Source organism: Leopardus geoffroyi, chromosome C1 (assembly GCF_018350155.1).
Source record: "Leopardus geoffroyi isolate Oge1 chromosome C1, O.geoffroyi_Oge1_pat1.0, whole genome shotgun sequence".
In the NCBI taxonomy this organism is placed as follows: domain Eukaryota; kingdom Metazoa; phylum Chordata; class Mammalia; order Carnivora; family Felidae; genus Leopardus; species Leopardus geoffroyi.
In genome coordinates, this window is record NC_059328.1 from 131,802,594 (window position 1) to 131,822,533 (window position 19,940).

General features: G+C 34.1%; 1 protein-coding gene across 4 annotated transcripts in view; it reads right to left on the reverse strand.

Moving 5' to 3' along the window:
- LRP1B (LDL receptor related protein 1B) overlaps positions 1-19,940 on the reverse strand; it is a 1,910,230-nt gene that overhangs the window by 129,971 nt on the left and 1,760,319 nt on the right. For 3 of the 4 annotated variants that reach the window (XM_045479681.1, XM_045479680.1, XM_045479683.1), the window contains exons 72-77: positions 14,067-14,189; positions 8,514-8,639; positions 7,403-7,540; positions 5,366-5,500; positions 2,002-2,121; positions 23-264 (exon numbers count right to left, since the gene is read on the reverse strand). In XM_045479681.1, the coding sequence (XP_045335637.1) occupies positions 23-264; positions 2,002-2,121; positions 5,366-5,500; positions 7,403-7,540; positions 8,514-8,639; positions 14,067-14,189 (884 nt within the window). Of the gene's footprint in view, positions 1-22; positions 265-2,001; positions 2,122-5,365; positions 5,501-7,402; positions 7,541-8,513; positions 8,640-14,066; positions 14,190-19,940 lie in introns of those variants that run through there. The other variant, XM_045479684.1, reaches the window with a different exon arrangement.

Consider the following 19,940-nt stretch of genomic DNA (forward strand, 5'->3'; position numbering starts at 1 on the left):
ATAGTCAATGTTATTTACTTACAATCAAGCCACTGTTTGCTTGCCTTTTTTCTCTGCCATGGATCCTTTTGTAGAAGATCCCGCCTGGATTAAACTGAGTACTCCAAATAATCATATCTCTTTGATAATATACATCCATCCCTGTTATCCTTGAATTATGTTCAATATGAGAAATTTGTTGATGATCGCCACTGTAGTTGAATGGATATATAAAACCCAGGATATCAGTGTCATTAGCAATGTAGAGAACTTGATCTTCAGAGCCTGGAGATTATTATAATGAAATACAAAAATAAAGTAAATTTCAACTAAAGTAAAATCAGTAATTGTACTTTTAAATTATCTTGAATTATTATTCTTAACACATTTTCTTGCTTAATAAAAATCAACCAACTTTATATCATGTTTTAGTCTTCATGACTTATTTCTAATACACACTAACCTAGACACTTCTAAGAGTTATTGATGTCGGTTTTCTCAGGCAAAGCTTAGTCTGTGGCTAGAAATTAGGTGTTTGTAGTATATATCCTATTCATAAAGAGAGATTTCTATTTTATTAATTGTAATGCATTATGTTCTAATGCTTTGATTCTCAATATTCAGATGTTATATTGTGTACTCATTAAGCCTCAAACATTCCTGAGATTTTAGTTTATGCATCTGAGTTGCTTTGGGTTAAGAAATTAAAATTAAGAGGTAGAGAGTCTTCTTCTAATACTTATGTATTTCTAATATTTATAATTTTTTATTATGATATCAGCATTTACTACATTAATGTGTCTAGAGTGTTGCTCGTGGGTCCTATAGCTTGAAGTTTTGACAGCTACAATACGATACTAATGTCATTTGTATACTGAGACAAGTAAAACCCTAATGTGAATTCTGAATATATTAACTAAAATATTAATGAAACCAGAAAGGTTGAATTGCATATATACTATCTGCAAATTAAACAAACAATTAAGTATAGTTCAGCTCCACAGGTTCTCATTTGGTTATGTTAGCTATGTTATGGCAGGCATGGAAAGTAAGGATTCATATTTACATTTTACAGATGAGGAAATGAGGCTCAGAGAGTTTAATAACTTCCCTGATGCTACAGATTGCAAAGGAGGGGCAATACTAGGATCAAATTCAAGTACATCTACCTCTACAGCCCATCCACTATATCATGTTGTTTTCCACTGATAATAACTGTCCTATGAACGTTGTCCAATTATGTACTACAACCAATAATATGTTACAATGTTATTTAGTAAAAACATAAGCATTAAAATCAATATCTAAAAAAGCTCCAAATACCTGACTTCGCGTTTTAAAATTATAGTCTTAGGTAAAGGAGGTCTGAATTAAAGCATGATTTTATTTTAAAACCTTTTAAATTCTTTTTTTTATAATCTTTTTTTTAATTTTTTAAAAATGTTTTATTTATTTTTGAGACAGAGAGACAGAGCATGAACAGGGGAGGGTCCAAGAGAGAGGGAGACACAGAATCCGAAGCAGGCTCCAGGCTCTGAGCTGTCAGCACAGAGCCCGACGCGGGGCTCGAACTCACGGAGTCGGACGCTCAACCGACTGAGCCACCCAGGCGCCCCTAAAACCTTTTAAATTCTTACTCCAAATTCCATTCTCCTTATAATGCTAACTTTAACCTGTTATTTCATTGGTATAAAAATATTTCTCAAATACACTGAGAGCCGATGAAGAAAGATACTTTATATTCTATCACATCGGCTTTTAAACTTTTCCCTCCTTTTGAACAGATTTTTCAAACACGAAGTGATCTTAACAGTAACCATGTATTTGACAGTTATGTCTAACACCTATCCCAGATTAGATCAATTAAGAATGATAACTAATCACCTGGGCAAATAGGTCAGTATTAAAGAGATTTATTTATATTTTCAGGCATTAAGGCTAAAATATAACATGAAATGTTGTTTTCCCCATAAGATCTTAAAGCAGTTATAACAGCATTTGAAATAATTGATAAAACCTTACCTTTTGCTATGCAGGTGTTGTTCCTTTCCTGAAAATTCTGGTCACACACACATTTATATGACCCTTCCACATTTATACATTGGTGGGAACATGTGCCAAACACCAAACATTCATTAAGGTCTAGAAGAGAAGAGCTCTAAATAGCATCATCATACTCCCAAAGAGACTCCCATTCTTTCCACATTTCAAAAAAGACAAATTTATTTTTCTTCCTTCAACTTTTTTATTGCTATTTCTTTTATTGTCTTTTAAAAAATCTCAAGTCTGTGACTTGCTGTGTCATATTTTCTGGCCATAACAATTATTTTTTCATAATAGTTTCACTATAATAACTCATCAAGTGTTTGTTGATTGTTTTTTAAACCAAAACATTGAAATACCTCTTCAAACTTCCTTAGTATTTTCATTTACTCAAACAAACAAACAAACAAACACTTCTTTAGGTTTCCTTTTAATTGGGTAACTGATTACCTATGTCCATACCTTTGTCCATATCATATAATGTCCCATAATCCTCTTGCCCACCTTCACACAGAGAATTTATACTCATCTGTCAAGATCCACCTGAAGTAAAACCTTCATTGTTCTCCACCACGGGATGGTAGTGACTATCCATCCCATAGCTTCTCCACCGTATCTCTCTTACAGCCCTGTAAATACTACATTTCGTGTATGTGGTCATATATTCATATCCCCTACTTGACTGTCAGTACCTTGAGGGTTTAAATTATTATTCATTTATTTTATTCCCTTCATTTTACACAATTCTTGGTAAAAAGTGAAGATATAGTTACACTTTGTAACACACTTCCGGCTTCAAAAATACGATGTGATGATGTTACCAGAAGGGCTATGTAAAATAAACAACAACAAAACTATGAATGTCTATAAGTAAATAAATATACATACGCCATAAGTAATAAATAAATAAATCACAGGCAATATTCTGTGGCTTAACACATGCCTCTAATTTTAATGGCTTAAGCAGGGCCAGCAATGACAAAAGGTTATTCTGGTGAATTACTGCTTTCTCAGCATAATTCCTCTGCTTCTTATATCATGTATAGTTGCCCTAATTATGTAATAAATCTGTGAGATAAACCCTTCTTTTGAATTAGAAAATTCAAGATTAAGCTCAGCAATAATAATGATCTTTCATTTAACTCTCAACTGTGTTCCAAAGCCTCAGTGGTAGAGATCAGGACTTTCCCACAAACACTTGCAAATGACAGTGTAAGGCTTTCTGATGCTGTTGTCTCTACTGTGATACTTTGCCCAAGGTGAACTTAAGTACTTTCACAACAATTCATTTCTGTGTTGGATTGAAACGTAGGGTAAAGAGATGAAAACTGTATTGTTAGTGAATATTGTACCAGGGATAAGGCAAAGTATATCTTATCAGCATTTAGCCATCAAAAAAGCATTACAATAAATGTACTTGATTTGTTTGACACCTGTAACTTTGAACGGGATGTTATTTGATTTTTTTGGTTTCCGTTTGATGTGGATTCAAAATCCCTCCCATGGTCTCATATTGGCCAGAATCACCATTTTCTCCTTGTCTCTCATCTCTATACTAATGTCAGGGTGTCGTCTGGTTGGCTCAGTTGGTAAAGCATGTGACTCTTGATCTCAGGGTTGTGATTCCACGTTGCACAGAGAGATTACTTAAAAATACACATATATTTTTATTATATATGTATATACTAATGTCTGTACTGTGAACTTTTGAAGGGAGAGGAAGAATCTCACACATGTCGTGTACCTAGAACAGTGCCTGGCATATAGTAACTATTAATCCATTTCTACTTCTCTGCTGTTATTTTCTTTAATTTGTCTTCCCTTTCTGTATTCTAATTAAAGTGTTTTGACTCTAACATCAAATAGTGATTTCTTATTCTCTTTTTGAGCTATATAGGAAGAACACAAACACATTTGAATTCTTTGAATTATGAATCAAAGTAATGTCTTTCCCTTCCTCCGTACCAAATCAAATTGCTTTTCCTTACCATCAAAACTTCATTTAGTAAAGATACAAATTTTATTGGAGTTCAGAAGTTGCTAATTTGCACAACAAAAATACTGGATTTATAGCAACTTAAAATGAAGAGTATAGTTGAAGCTTATAGCTTGCAAAGAATATAATTAAAAATAAAGAAACTTTTGAGAATGGGATTTTTAAATTTAGTAAGTATATACAGAAATAGAGCCCATTATTCACAAATAAATGTTAGAAAATTAATGTTATTTGAAATTAAAATCTTGAAGAGGGAGGGTGTGTGTGTGTGTGTGTGTGCACATTTATATACAATTGATACAAAGTGTCTGGGGGAAAATAAATAATATAGTCTTGAGAAATAATCTGCTTTTTTTTTAATTAAAATAGACAAAACCTAGGCTGTCAGTTTTCAGTGTTCACATGTTAATGGAGAAATAAAATGTCATGAATAATCCATACAAGTATATAATTCAAAATGCACATAAATATGACATGGTCATACTTCTTCCCCTTTTGGGTGAATATAATTAATTCATTTCAATAATCTCATTTTGATTAACACAACACAAAATCACTTTTCTTTATCCCAGAATATCAGAGATAGTAGAGAAGAAAGCTGGTAGGTGAAAGCACTTTATCACTTGAATTTAGCCTAGAGAAGCCAGACTTAACACAATTTAGGTTTGGCTCTAATCACAATGATACCAATTTAGCGGCAAAACTGGTAGTACGTATATATAGGTCTGTATTTCATGGTTCTATAGTTAAAGGTCTGACGTATGTTATATTTACCTATAATTTACTATGAGATCCTGGCTATCCTATATGCTCAAGTTTTAAATGATCTCAAGTAAATTGACAGAGATTTACTTAGATCCTGTCTTTAAATTTTAGAAGGCACTCTAGATAATATAAAGCACTGTTTAAGACATGGTGTTAGGACAAAAGCCCACAGTTCTCTAAAGTGAATTACCTATTGCAGCACTGTAAATGCCACAACTCAAGAGAAATGGGTCATTATAAACATGTTCTTTCATGAAGTGTCTCTAATTCTTCAATAGTTCCTGAACCAGCAATTTTGTTATTTGCATTTCAAAACAGAGTTGTAACAGTACAATTGAAATTCCTACAGGTCTGAATCTGCTATAGAAAAGGCTTTGTAGCCCCAGAAATGGTTAGCTTAGCCATGCAAACAAAACAGGCTCTTGACCCCAAGGACTTCCACTCTTGTAGGTAAAATGGCATCCCGTGGACACACACCATTCTGATGAAAATCAGTCCCATGTCATCTCACAATTTAGCAGCCTCATGAGTCTTTTATTACCTAAAGATTTAAGAGCAAGCTGTTGAGGAAATGTACTATACCTTCACACTGTCTGTTTTTCATGTTTCTCTGAAATCCAGGCTTACAGCGACAAAAAACAGATGTTTTTATTTGATTACAATATGCATCATCTCCACACGGATTCACATTATCTTCACAGGTATATTCAGCAGGAGCTAGGATTTAAAAATACCATCAAAACTAATATAATTCTTTTTTTTTTTTATTTTTAAAAAAAAATTTTTTTTTTCAACGTTTATTTATTTTTGGGACAGAGAGAGACAGAGCATGAACGGGGGAGGGGCAGAGAGAGAGGGAGACACAGAATCGGAAACAGGCTCCAGGCTCTGAGCCATCAGCCCAGAGCCCGACGCGGGGCTCGAACTCCCGGACCGCGAGATCGTGACCTGGCTGAAGTCGGACGCTTAACCGACTGCGCCACCCAGGCGCCCCAAAACTAATATAATTCTAATTCCTGAAGTGGGAGTTTACTTTTTTTCTTAATTTGAAATTACGTTTATTATTCCATAGATAACTCTTCTTGAATTTATAAGATTATGATCTTCTCTTTATATAAGCCCTTATTTCTTATACAGGTATAGAAGCAGATAAAAAACTGAACTCATTTATATTAAATATAGTTTAGGCCAAACTGTCAATAGCTGATATTTATAGCTGTGATTGAAGTACACTACTATGTAAAAGGAAGTCAAGAGTCAATATTTCTAATGACAAGTTATCACTGCAATGTTATGATATATGAGTACTACATCCTTCTCTAGGAATCAAATGGTTTCCTAGAAGCTACCTAAAGATGTGGGCATTGATTGCTAACCTAAATTTAGTACTCAGGAATTCGGTCAAGGGTACTACCATGTTACTGAAGCAAGTATGCTAAATCATCAGTTCTTAACATTTTTTTTCGCTTGAAAATATATTCGAGGAGGAACACGCTCCAGTGGTAGTGGAATGTTAAAAAAGTCAGGGCAGACCATGTGTTATTTGTAATTCCAGCATAGTAGTTGCAATTTCATAGCTTTATCTCCAATTCCAGAAAACTTTTTTTTTTTTTTTTAAGTAGGCTCTACAGCCAGAATGGAGTCCAACCTGGGGCTTGAACCCATGACCCTGAGATGAAGACCTGAGCTGAGATGAAGAGTCAGACACTTAACTGACTAAGCCACCCAGGCACCCTTCCAGAAAACATTTTAGAATGCAAATAAATGAGAGGAAAATTATCATGAAAATAATGTTGAATTAGCTCTATTTTACTTCCATATATCAAATAATTTTGAAATATGAGAACTTTAATTATGAGAATTGTAACCATTATTCATCCCACTGATTCTTGAATATTTTATAATTAATTAAGGTACACCAGTAGACTTAGACCTCAGTTGAGATATATGTGACCATATCCTGGTGGGTATTGTTTCATCACTGAGTGAGGAATAATTCAGATGCATAATGTGAAGAAATGAGACCCCATAATAGGAAGTATTTTATGACTTTTATGAGAAATCTGAATTTAGAGTCATAAGTTAGGTTATTTTTCTTAATGTGGAAAATCACATATCAAATATCAAACACAAAAATAACCAAGGTCTAATAAGTCAAATATCATCACACTCTAAGACATAAAATGATAATGTCTTCTTTAAGAATAACTTGGCAATGGATTAAAATTTTAAAACATGGAATAAATTATTAAGACCTTGACCATCTTTCACTCAAATATTGTAAGAGGCAAAAAAATTATTAAATTTATACTTTATAAAATAAAATATTAAGGAATATAGATTTATTTGCTGACATCAAAGTCTGTAATTGGATACTGAGATCTCAGGTTCAGTACTAACAAGGATAGTCATTCTAAAATCAACTTCTTCCATCTCATGCTTTCTGATATTAATTTAACTTGCATTCTAAGGCTGCTTTGGCAAAGGCTTACAAAAAAAAAAGGCATCAAGTAAGCCTTTGAAAACAGTATTTTGTTACACCAGTAAGGAAAATTTTAGTCATGTTGAAGTAGAAATTGAACTTGAATCTTGCTACACTTTAACAGAATATAAACTCACTTATTCTGCAGCCTTGTTCATCTGAACCATCTCCACAGTCATCAAGTTGATCACACTGGAGGTCCATAGGGATACATTTTTTATTATTGCAAGCAAACTCATCTTTTTTACATGGTCTTGCTTTGTATGTAAGCTTACCTATAAAGTCATTAAAAATGATTAGTGCTTCAAAGAATAAAAACACATGTTTTAAATCATTTTTAAGTTTATTCATTTATTATTTCTGAGAGAGAAAGAGAGAAAGAGAGAGAGCACAAGTAGATGAGGGGCAGAGAGAGAGAGGGAGACACAGAATCCAAAGCAGGCTCTAGGCTCCTCATTGTTAGCACAGAGCTGGACGCAGGGCTCTGAAACTGTGAGATCATGACCTGAGCCAAAGTCAGGTGCTTAACCAAATGAGCCACCCAGATGCCCCCAAAACAAATTTATTGAGTAAATTAACAGGTTCTTACTAAACACTATGAAAAATATGGCTCCATGATCATTTATTTGAAGCTCGTAGGCCAAATAAAAAGATTGTGAAATTCTGGACTTTCAGAAAAATAACAGTTCATTCACCCTGTAATAAGGAACGCTGTATTTCCACAAGAAAATGTTTGAATTTCACCCTAAATGGGACTTTCTTTTTAAAGTAATACAAACTTCCTCAGACCAGTTCCAGTCAGGGTTTGTCACAAAATCATTTTCCTGCATACATTAGTAAAGCCTTTGGTTTTAAGAGTTTTGTTAATTTCACAACTGTGAAGAAAGGATTGTGTATACAGACATACAATCTTTGTCAGCACTCTCCCCTCCAGGAGCTGTTTAACAGAGAACCTTTTGAAACCACCATGTTTTTTCTCTCTTGCAGTATTTTCTGGAATAAAGTGTGTATAACCAATAGAGATTTACAGACTAGCAGAGACTTTGCATAAAGCCACATAGCTCTACTATTCAAATGAATGTTAGCAGATTATTTTCATACCTTGTCAGAAAAGCAAGTGTCTGAAAAAAAAAATACCCTCAGACATGCCACATGGAAAATACTTCATTTTAATTTTTTGAGCCCCCAAACCATTATATTATCTTGTAGCTGTCACTGAACCAATTATTTCACATTAAATGGATTTACCACCACAGTGATCTTCATCGGAATTGTCCCCACAGTCATCAATCCCATTGCACATTTGCTCAGGCTGCAGGCATATTCTGTTATTTCTGCATCTGTGTGGTCTTGTGGGTGGGCAAAGAAACATGGCTGAAAAAAAAAAAAAGAAAAAGAGAAAGCAGTTCCTTTGGGTCACGACTTACAATTCTTTTGTTTGTTTGTTTGTTTTGGTCTTTCTTTTTTTGTTGTTTCCTTCTTTTGAAATCCATAATCTAGTTTTTATGAATATCTTTTGTTGTGGAAATTGCCTACATGCAGGTACTAGAAAATGTGTGATAATAGAAGCTATGATCCTAGTTATTTATACTAACTACAGAAAAGAGTACACAGCTGCAATGAAATAAAGTAAGAAAAAGAGCCAAACTTCATGGTCTCATTTCCAGATGCCTTATCTTAGCTGACTTCACTTGGTGTGCCAAATTAATTTATGCCTGCAGTTTATACAACATGGCAGGACACTTAGCTATTTGAAAGAGCAATTTCACACAGAAGAGAGCTTGAGCAAGCATATGTTACAGGCCCAAATTTGAAAATAGGTCATCCAGTGAAAAAAATGTCCCAACAATACTATAACTGTGTTTCTTACTCTGTGTTTCTGTACAGAAATGTGTGAATATGTATTTGAGTCACATAAATGATATTTGTTATTTATTTATTTATTTATTTTATTTTATTTTTTTTAATTTTTTTTTTCAACGTTTATTTATTTTTGGGACAGAGAGAGACACAGCATGAACGGGGGAGGGGCAGAGAGAGAGGGAGACACAGAATGGGAAACAGGCTCCAGGCTCTGAGCCATCAGCCCAGAGCCCGACGCGGGGCTCGAACTCACGGACCGCGAGATCGTGACCTGGCTGAAGTCGGACGCTTAACCGACTGCGCCACCCAGGCGCCCCTGTTATTTATTTTTAATATGTGTGTATATATGTATCTGTGTGTGTGTGTGTGTGTGTGTGTGTGTGTGTGTGTGTGTGTAAAAGAGACAACAGTGAAAGCTGGAGAATTTTATCCTGTCCTATCCATCATTATCTAACTGAAGACTTCCACCCTTGGGGTAGGAAACATCTCTAAATGACTCTTTATCTGTACATGTGGAATACTCCAGGACTCTTTCATTGGTTTTCTGATCTTCTCACTCTTGAATTCTCTGCTGATCTTCTCATTCTCATGGATTTACTTGACACAGTACCCTTCAAACTTTCAATTCACTGTCTAATTCTAGTATCTCATAATTGATTATAGGATATCCCCTCAAGAATTTCAAATTCAGTAAGTCAAAACCCCATTCTTTATCACCTTCCCATTACTTCCTTCTCCCTGAGCATAAACTATGTGTTATTTCCATAGTTCAGTTAGTAGTACATCATAGCCACAGTCTGGGATTATTCTAAAGCATTCTACTTATTGGCCTTCAACTCTTATTAGTCAACAGTCCTGCTGATACAGTCCCCAAACTTGCCTTCTTCTTTCCATGCATACCAGTTACAATACCTTGGCTCTTCATTATCTCTTACAGAGAAAACTGAAGTAGAACCCTAAATGTCTTCATTTCACTGCCCAATGTAAGATCTTCCAAAAGATACCAGAAGAATCCACCTGACACATTAATCTGATCATCTCTTCCACAGTTATCCAGCACTTACAGAATAATATTTAAGATACTTTACATGGCATAATAGACTGATCATTACTTTGTCCCTGTCACTCCTACAGACTCATCCCTTGTATCTCTTAAAATTCCAGCAATATTACTTTATTAGCTCCTTAAATATGCCATACTCCTTCTTTCTTGACCTCCTTGGTTTAATTGAAATCTGGTTCCCACTCCAAGCATAATTCTTCCCCTTTAGGTCTTTTAGGAATGTCTCTTAAATTACTCAAACCTCATATTATCTCATGTTTAAATACACCCTTAAGTTCCTAATTTAGCTTTCAGAAATTTGTTACATCATCACACTCTATTTAAAAAAATAAAAACAAAAACTATTATGCATTTGATTATACATCTTTCTTATTGCCATTTTCTCATCAACCTTTATTGTAAACATCACCCCCTCCCCAATTTACCAAAGACTGTAGCACCACCCTTCATAGTCATTGCTCTCCATCCAAACTCATTTCCACATCCTAGATGACATCAATATCCACATGAACAAACCGACCAATAGCTGTACCTCTTAGAGCCTTGAGTTTCTCATACCCAATGACCTCTTACTCTAATTCACCTAAGCCACCCACTGCCCTAGAAGGTTGTGAAGATTGGAAGATTTCAAGAAATTTCTCTTCTTAATTCAGTCAATGACATTTCCTGTTGCTTGCAGGTAAGAACACTAACTGATCCACATAAGTGCACCTGGATATACTGTTTCCTCCAATTGCTTCGTTTACAAAGCCACTAATTTGAATGCTGCAAGTTCTGCCCACCACCTCTTACTTTCCCAACTTTCTAGTTCAACCAGTCTCATTAATATCCTTTTTCTGTCTATGGTAAAACTTTATCTCATTGATTTATCAACCTTTTCCTATTCTCCAATGGTTTTGTCTTTACTTCCCTCTCTATTGACAGTTGATCCCATGCTCTTTGACAAATATTTACTGGTAACTTATTATACTTTTAACACTGTTCTAAGAACTTAGAAACTCACTTTAGTACAAATAATCTGGATTATCTGGCCTTTTTCTCTTTTTCACACCATGGTATTCCTTAATATTCATTGTTCCCATTCTATTCTGACTCTTTTTTATCCCATAGAATTCCATAGTATCCATTCTGACTCTCAAATTTATAACTCTAGATCAGCTTTTTAAACTTCAGAACCGAATATCTAGGGCCTACTTGAAATCTATACTTGAATGTCTCCTCAAATGTCTCTCAAACCAGGCGTTTAATCTTTACTTACAATACTGTTCCTCTTCCTATGTTCCCCATGTATTCAACGGTGCAAACAAAAACACCTTATACATTATACTTAGTAACTTCCTCTCCCTTGCCCCATATATCTACTCTATTATTTAATCCAATTTATTTTGTTTTTCAAACCACCTTCAGATCTGTGGTATATTTGCCATCATGTGCTATCATTATCTTAATCCAAGCTAACAGCATGGCCTGCCTAGAGTATAGCAATTATCTTACTTAAACTTGCACCTTTCTATCCAGTATTTGTAAAATATAAATAGGACTATAGAACTGTTCTGCTTAAAATGTTTTAGTATTCTTAATTGTTTTTAGGCTAAACCTAAAAATCCTTATAGAGATTTACAAGGTTCTAGACTCTTCTGTCTCTTCAGTTTCATCTGAAACCAATATCTACCCGTTCTGCACGCTCCAAGTACATGGATCTTTCAGTTCCTCCAGTAAGCTATGGATTGCTTTGCTTCAGGGTCTGTCTACATCTTGTTTCCTTTGTCTACAACATTGTGTCATCCACCTTCCCTCCACCCCATCCCTTTCACCTACTTGGCAATGATTTATCTCTCAGACTGTAACTCAAATGTTATTTTCCATAACCCAAGATTGAATAAAAGCCCTCTGGGTCTATTCTTTTATAACTTACTCTACTTTTTTGTCAATGCATGTATCATCATTTGTAGCCATATATTTTTTTTAGATCATTTGAATCCCTATTCTACTAGATTCTCAGTTCTGTGAAGTCAGGGTCCATGTCTGTTTCTCTCATCATTATATTACTAAAAATAATAATAGTCTCTAACTTAACAAATAGTTATTAAGTGAATGAATGACACTTTTCTTCACGTTGTTCATAATGTCTACAGTGTATTTTAGTTTAGATCCTTCAAAACTGTAGCTTTCTGAATTCCTCTTTATGTAGACTTCATCTTATTCCTCTCTATCTTACTTATACCTTTTACTTAATTCCACCATTTCTTGAAATACAATGTATGAAAATTACGATTTGTACAGTCAGATTAAGATCTTGTCAGAGAGAACCATGTGCTGTTCATTTTTTTTTTTAATAATCCCAATTACTTAGCACAGTCGCTGGTACATAACAGATTGACTCAATGTTTATACTGATGACCGAGGGGAATGTAAAAACATGCACAGAATCAAGCTGGATGTAGTTTAAGTTTTCCAGCAGCTGTCACTGAGACTCACTTTCTGGCCCTGAAAGTAGTCCTGGGGCTCTGACTCTGGAGCCTCACATGGTTAATTAGTTAGCGACCATTTGCTATTCTACTCACTAATTGTGTGCGGAAGTTGAATAGACAATAGAAAAATAATTACATAAATATATACACATATATAATTTTATATATATACATAATTTATAAAAATAATAGGTTCTGGCTCGAAACTGGTAGATAAGTTCGTATTTTCCGTATATTATAATTCAGACACAATATAATCTCTAGTGATTCTCTAGAATCCATTTTGCAAGATTATGTAACACAAAAATTGAAACTTAGTTATGTCTCTCATCAGTTGTGCCTGCAGAGAACACTCTCCAAAAACTGTCATTTTTATGTTTTAAATCCCTTTAAAAATAAAGCTGTCTTCTTGTTTTGAAATTTTTATTCAATTGTAATGTCAGTATTCAATGTCATCATCTATTCAAAAATATTGGTTTAACCTGGTGCACCAAACAGAACAAAGAATTTGAGTATGTATACTCACTCAGTCTATGTTTTCTTTAATTCACCTGATGTGCTATTTAATTGTATCCAAAGTAGTAGTATTTTTCTTTAAATTAGTGGTAAAATACATTTTTGCTGAGATTAGATACAAATAATAATAATAAGGGCTAAATATTTCTGCTACATATAAGAAAATTGGACGTTGATAGTTGTTGGTTGTGTAAGTACGCTGTTGACAATTATCAGTTAAAAGTAACTTGAATTTGAAGAAACAATAACTTTTTCAGGATTTTAAGATTAAAATATTAAATAACTCCTAATTTCAGTTCCCTGCCTACATCTAAATATATATAAAAATCTATTAATATATTTATATTTATAACATAGAATATATATGTATAAATAATATATATTTTAATATATTTAAATATTAAAATATAATGATATATTTACATGTTAAATATATTAATATATTCACATATTATCTTCATATAGATCTTCCTTCTCTGAACAACCTTGGTCTCAGTAGTGGGTAACTTGTGGAACTACATGATTTTATTATTCACATTTTTTCCATGTGGTTATCTGTCCAAAAAAAAAAAAATGATTTAGCCTAAAGGACCACTTTGGTACAAAGCCGAAGTCTTCATATGAAACTTATATAGTTCAGACCATACCTATCTTTGAGTAGTGTTGACATGTGCAAGTTCAGATTTAAGAGGGTTCTCTGTAAATTCATCAGCTGTTGGACAGGGTAATCTCTTATTGCCTGAACAAAAGCTGTATCTGTGGTTTTACTTTATCTACCTAACCACAGGATGGCAGGCTTTGTGGTTCGCCTCACCACTTCATTGACTCATGCCAGTGCATTTGATTCAGAGGTGAGAGTAAAATCTAGACTCATGTGAAATGCCATACCACACATATCAGGGGCTTCATCTGAGTTGTCTCCACAGTCGTCTTCTCCATCACACACCCAGAAATGTAGTTTGCAAAGGGAATTATTGCAGAGAAACTCATCTGCTCTACATATATTTCCTCCTTTATTTTAAAACAAAACAGAAAAAAAGACACAGAAATGTAGCATAATTAATGCCAGTCAGCAGGACACATATTCCTGTAATTCTTAGCATAGTATCTAGTTTCTCATTTCCTTACACTTTTTTCCTGTATAGTACTAGGGACAAGCAGTATCCAAGGTTTTTTTTTTTTAGTTACTCATGTTTAGTTAACTTTCCAAAACAATCTGATATTACCAAGGCATATCATAGTTCCTTTAGAAAATACTGATAAGACGGTAGAAGGAAGTTTTCTTAAGTATAAATTATCTTATATTTCACATAATTTTTATGTTACTGTAGAGAAACTTAGGTTTTAAATAGTATTAGTTTTCATTATAAAAATTGTGTTGTTTTGGAAAGAAAAGACACTTTTAAAATTTTTAGATAATTCAGCTGTATCTGGAAACTGACAAACTGAATTGCTAAAAGAGAGAATAACCAATAAAAAGTTTTGAAGTCACAGAAAAATAATTAAGTTTATAACAGAAGTTGGTGATGTGGTGAAATATTATAGTCATCCTGGTAAAAACTGTGCAATAGTGTAGTGACTTTTTTGTGTATTTTGTAAATGTTTGCATTTTTTCTTTTCACAATTCAACAGAAAGCATGAAGAATGCAAGGATATACTCACTCAAAATTAAGTATATTTATCACATACAAAGGAACCAAAATAGTAACAATTTTGGAGGGAATAATAAGGCTGGGTCTGTGAAGGTCAAACAGCTCATCTTGTTGAGTTTTGACTCGCATACACATCTTTAATAATTAACTTACAGTAGCAAAGATTTAACTTAACAAATGACAGAACAAGATTTGGATTTTAGTGTAATAACAGTAGCTACAGTGTGGAGAACTTGGAAATGAAGGTAGTGAGAGTAAAGCGAAGGCTGGAGGAAAAAGACCAGTTTGAAGAGGTGTTGCGGAAGTACAGAACTCGATTTCGAACTAGCTTCTGTTGAACTGTTGAAAGTGCTTCGGGAAGTAGAATCCTCAGGCTCTGATGGCTAAATAGATGAGGGTGGTGAGGAGAGTGAGTAGTCAAACACAGCACTCAATTTTTGGCTTATCTGGGGCATTTGGTGACTGTCGGTGTTGTTCAAAAAAAAAAACAACACATAAATAAAGGAATACAGCAGGAAGAGCAAGCTTACTAGAAATAATGACACAATTCATGTAAAGTACTAGTAGGACAAGCATATAGTGATATTTAGTAGGATAGTGGATAAATGTGTTGAAATATAGGATAGGTTCTAAGCTGTATATATACAACTAGGGATGATCAGAATGTAGTTGTTATTTGGAATTTAGAACAAAACAGAGATCAGCATTTAAAGATTGGATAAAGGGGTGTCTGAAAAGAGGCTGAGGCTAGTTAGCCAGAGTGGTTGGAGAAATACCTAAAAAGTGTCTCAACAAGAAGGTAGTAATTAGCACATGTATATAATGCTAAGAGAGGAGGTCCAATGAAGTGGTGGTGAATTTAATGAAATGTTTGTGGTTGGTTAATATTAGACGAAGAAGTAGTAGGTACCGTAACCATCCATCCCTTTCCAGGAGTTTGCCCTTGAAGGGAAGGAGGAGAGGAGAAGGCTAGGTGATTAAGAGCCTAGTAGCTTCTGTGGAGTAAAACTGATATCTGATATACTTAAGTGCTTCTGAAAATAATTCAGTAGACAGAGTAAGCTTGAGGATACAGAAGAGAGAAAAGGTAATTGATATAACAAAGTCCTTGAGAATCCAGGAAGTGTTAAGGATTTGAGATCTAAAGTATCTACCTTATACTAGAGGTGTAACAGGTCTTCCATTTCAAGAGGAAGGAAGAGGGAAAGGCTAGGCTAGGCACAGCTATAGGTAGATTTGTTAATTTGGTGAACAGATATTGAATAAAGCTCAAAATTTTTATTATTTCTGTGAAGTAAAGGTGAGGAGGAAATTCAACTTGTTAAAAACTTCATATGTTTGGTGTGCCTGAGTGGCTCAGTTGGTTAAAAGTCTGACTCTTGATTTCAGCTCAGGTCATGCTCTCATGATTTCTGAGATCGAGCCCTGCATCAGGGTCTGTGCCATCAGATTCTCTCTCCCTCTCTCTGCCCCTTTCCTGCCCCTGTGTGTGCACACAATTTTTTTTTTAATTTTTTTAACGTTTATTTATTATTTTTGAGACAGAGAGAGACAGATATGAACGGGGGAAGGGCAGGGAAAGAGGGAGACACAGAATCGGAAGCAGGCTCCAGGCTCTGAGCCATCAGCCCAGAGCCTGATGCGGGGCTCGAACTCACGGACCGCGAGATCGTGACCCGGGTGAAGTCGGACGCTTAACCGACTGAGCCACCCAGGTGCCCCTGCACACAATTTTTAAATATTTTTATTTAAAAAAATAAATAAATAAAAACTTGATGTGGTTAATGGTATACAGATGATTAGAGAAATATAGGATGATTGCTTAGAATCTTAAGTAATAGTTGAAGCTGAGATCAAGACTTTGTAGTGATGTCAATCTGAACAGTTCTAAGAGTTTCCTGCAAAAATGTTTAAGAACTGGCACAACCTACATTGGCATCTCTGAAGACTAACAAACCGTATAATAGGGAAAAACATAAGTCCATGGTAAGTCCATGATGGTGAGTATCACCATGTGAGACTGACAACATAGTATCTGACACTGGGGTGCCCCTTTCTTTCAACTTCTGCAATACTCAAATCTAAAATGCCCTAATTCTAACAGTAATTTCAAGTATCAAAACCCATGCAAGAAAATATATTTAACAACCATCTGAAAACAATAAAAAGATAACATGTACGGTGTTTAATACTAAAGAAACTTAAAATATGAATACCGATATAAAGTAAGTGCTTAATTCAATATCAAAATTCATAGAATGTGAAAGTTATATTCGTTCAGAATAAAGATTCTCAAGCCTAAATCTCATTGCATGTTCCATTTTACAATGGATTATATTCAAACAAAATTTGTGAACTCTTGACATCCTCTGATTCTTTTAGAAAATTCTATTTGTAGCACATCAGTCTTGTTAAAAAGAAAAAAAATGATTTCTCAAGGTATCATATTAGATAATATTATAATTTGCCCCATAAAAGTGTTGGGCATATTACTATTTTTATGAAGAAGAAGAGAAATATAAATGAAATCACAGTTGTAATAGTAAGGCAAAGGTTTTGTAATAACTTACTAAAGCCTTGCTATTATACCATGAAGAATTTGCATTAAAAAATGCATCATGGGGCTACCATGACACCCTGAGTCTAACATAAAATGCTTATTTTGAAATGGCATGAGGCACATATAAGCAAAAAAAGAAGTATAATTTAAAGAGATTAGCTGTATCAAAATTCCAGTTTCCTAGTCTTTAGTCATGTTCTTATTCAGCACAACAGGAGGTTATTAGAAAATATATACATATATATATAAATATATATATATCTATATATATATCTATATATATATATATATCTCTCTCTATATATATATCTATATATATATAAAAGCTTTTGGCAGGATCATAGAAATCTGACCAGGCACATCATCACAGAAAATAAACATCTAGAGTTCCCATTTTAATTTGGGTGGAGGGAAGGTTTAACATATGAAAATATTTTATAATTTTCATAAGTAGTTAACACATTTTTGAGCTGATGATAACTAAAAAGAATAATTCTCAATCTTGCCCACTAAAATTGCTAAGGAAAGCAAAGTTTGAGAGCTCAAGCCAAAAAAAAAAAAAACAAAAAACAAAACAAAACAAAAAACAAAACCCACCAAGTTTCTGTATTTTATCTTTAAAAATATGAACGTTGCTTTCAATTCCACAGTATTTGGGGGTTCGTCTTTTTAAAGTAAACCAGTAAAATGGATCCACTTGGAAAATGTTTCATGTTTGTCCTGCATCTTGCCTTCCAGCCCCCAACACTTAGTTCATGTGTCAGGTTTTGGGATGAATGGAAGGCTGATTTAATAGCAGAGAGATTTATTTTGGCATTTCATTTCCTCAGTGCCTTGAAGTACATCTATCCAATACCTAAACCACTTCCTGGAAGTAAAATACTAGAAATCTGAACTTGGTCATGCTTTAAGTTACATCCATACAGGATCAAATATTTTAACCATCAAGATAATTCACTGGAATTTATCTAGCAGCAAAGAAACCCAAGAAAAGTTAGAAACATTAGTGTGGAGGGAAGGAGAGCTTTGACACATTTCTAAATGATTGAATTAAAGGTCCTCAACTCTTATTTAATAAGTAGGCTTAAACTTTTAGTAGGGTCATTTTAAATCTAAAAGGCAAGTCAGATTTCAAATTCTATACTGCTTTTTTTTTTTTAACTGTAAGGTTTGTTTTTTAACCTTGAATTCTTTGTTCAAACAAACATTTCTAATGAAATTTTAATATTAAAAAAAAAAGATAAATCCTGACAGGATTGCCCTCACACACACACACATGCACATTCACTTATTTTCCAGATATTCTTACAGGTCTTGGAGACATTTCACTGTGATTGGATTTGTTAGTGTAATAAATGAGCACAGAAACTTTCCTACAGGTAAGACAAAGAATTAGATCTCTTGATTCTCATTTCAGTAATTCTCTGTGTCTAATACATAGTACAAATTCTACCACCATCTCCTTTTGAAAAAAAAAAACAAAACATTTGAAGACTCCTTAAAAGCTTTGGAAAACTTCTCATTATGCTTAAAATTGGAACTAAATTCTATAGCATGAATCTTCAATTACTTATAGTTCCTAAACACTTAAACTTTCTCTCACCTATGAGACTTTGTGCATAGTGATCCCACTACCTGGAATCTATTTACTCATTCTGTTTGCATACCTAATTTTTTACATTAAGAAACTCACATTCCAACAGGGGAAACAGTCAACTAATACAGAAGTAATTATATTAGAAAGAAGAATATAATAACAAGTATGTAATCAAAGGGCTGCTAGGGAAACTCCAGAAGAGACTGAGATTTGGTTGAAGACAGTAACAACTGAATGGACTTAAAAGGAGAGATATAATTATTATTGGCAAAGGTATTGAGATGGCAGAAATAGTAGAGGAATCTGGCAAGATGTTGAAAAGCATGGAAGATGTTGCTAGATTTATTCTTTGATTTGGCTAGGATATATGATACATAAAGAGAAATAATAGAGTATAAGAGTAGGAAGATAAAATAGGATCATTCTCTTGTAACACTGACTGCCATATTTGTAAGTAACCAGGAAGGAGCTTCAAGTAAATATTTACAGAGTCAGAGTTACACTTCAATAAGATGAACCTGGCAGCAGTGAGCAGAATGTATTGGAGTTGACTTACATGGTAGTATATATGCCCAGGCAGGGCAGGAAGCAATGAGAGAAACAGCCAGACTGGTGATAGAGACTGAAATTAAGGGAATGGAGCTTAATAGCTAGAAAATGGAAAATGATGAGTAACCTAATTGTCCCGAAGTCTTAGAATATGACTGTATTAAAGACCTTTTGGTGCCAGAATGTCTACAATGTTTGATGTCTCTAAATTGGAATGTGAATGTGAGAACTTAACCAAAAGTAGAAACAGCTATTAAGGAAGTCTAACCTTTTATGGCCCTATATAATGCACTGCAGATTCCAAATGAGAACTAGGGTTTCTTCTCCTGAATATTACAACACTTTATCAGATTTGAGATGGAGATCTTAGCAAATCATAAAGGTTTGATCTAATATTAAAGGAA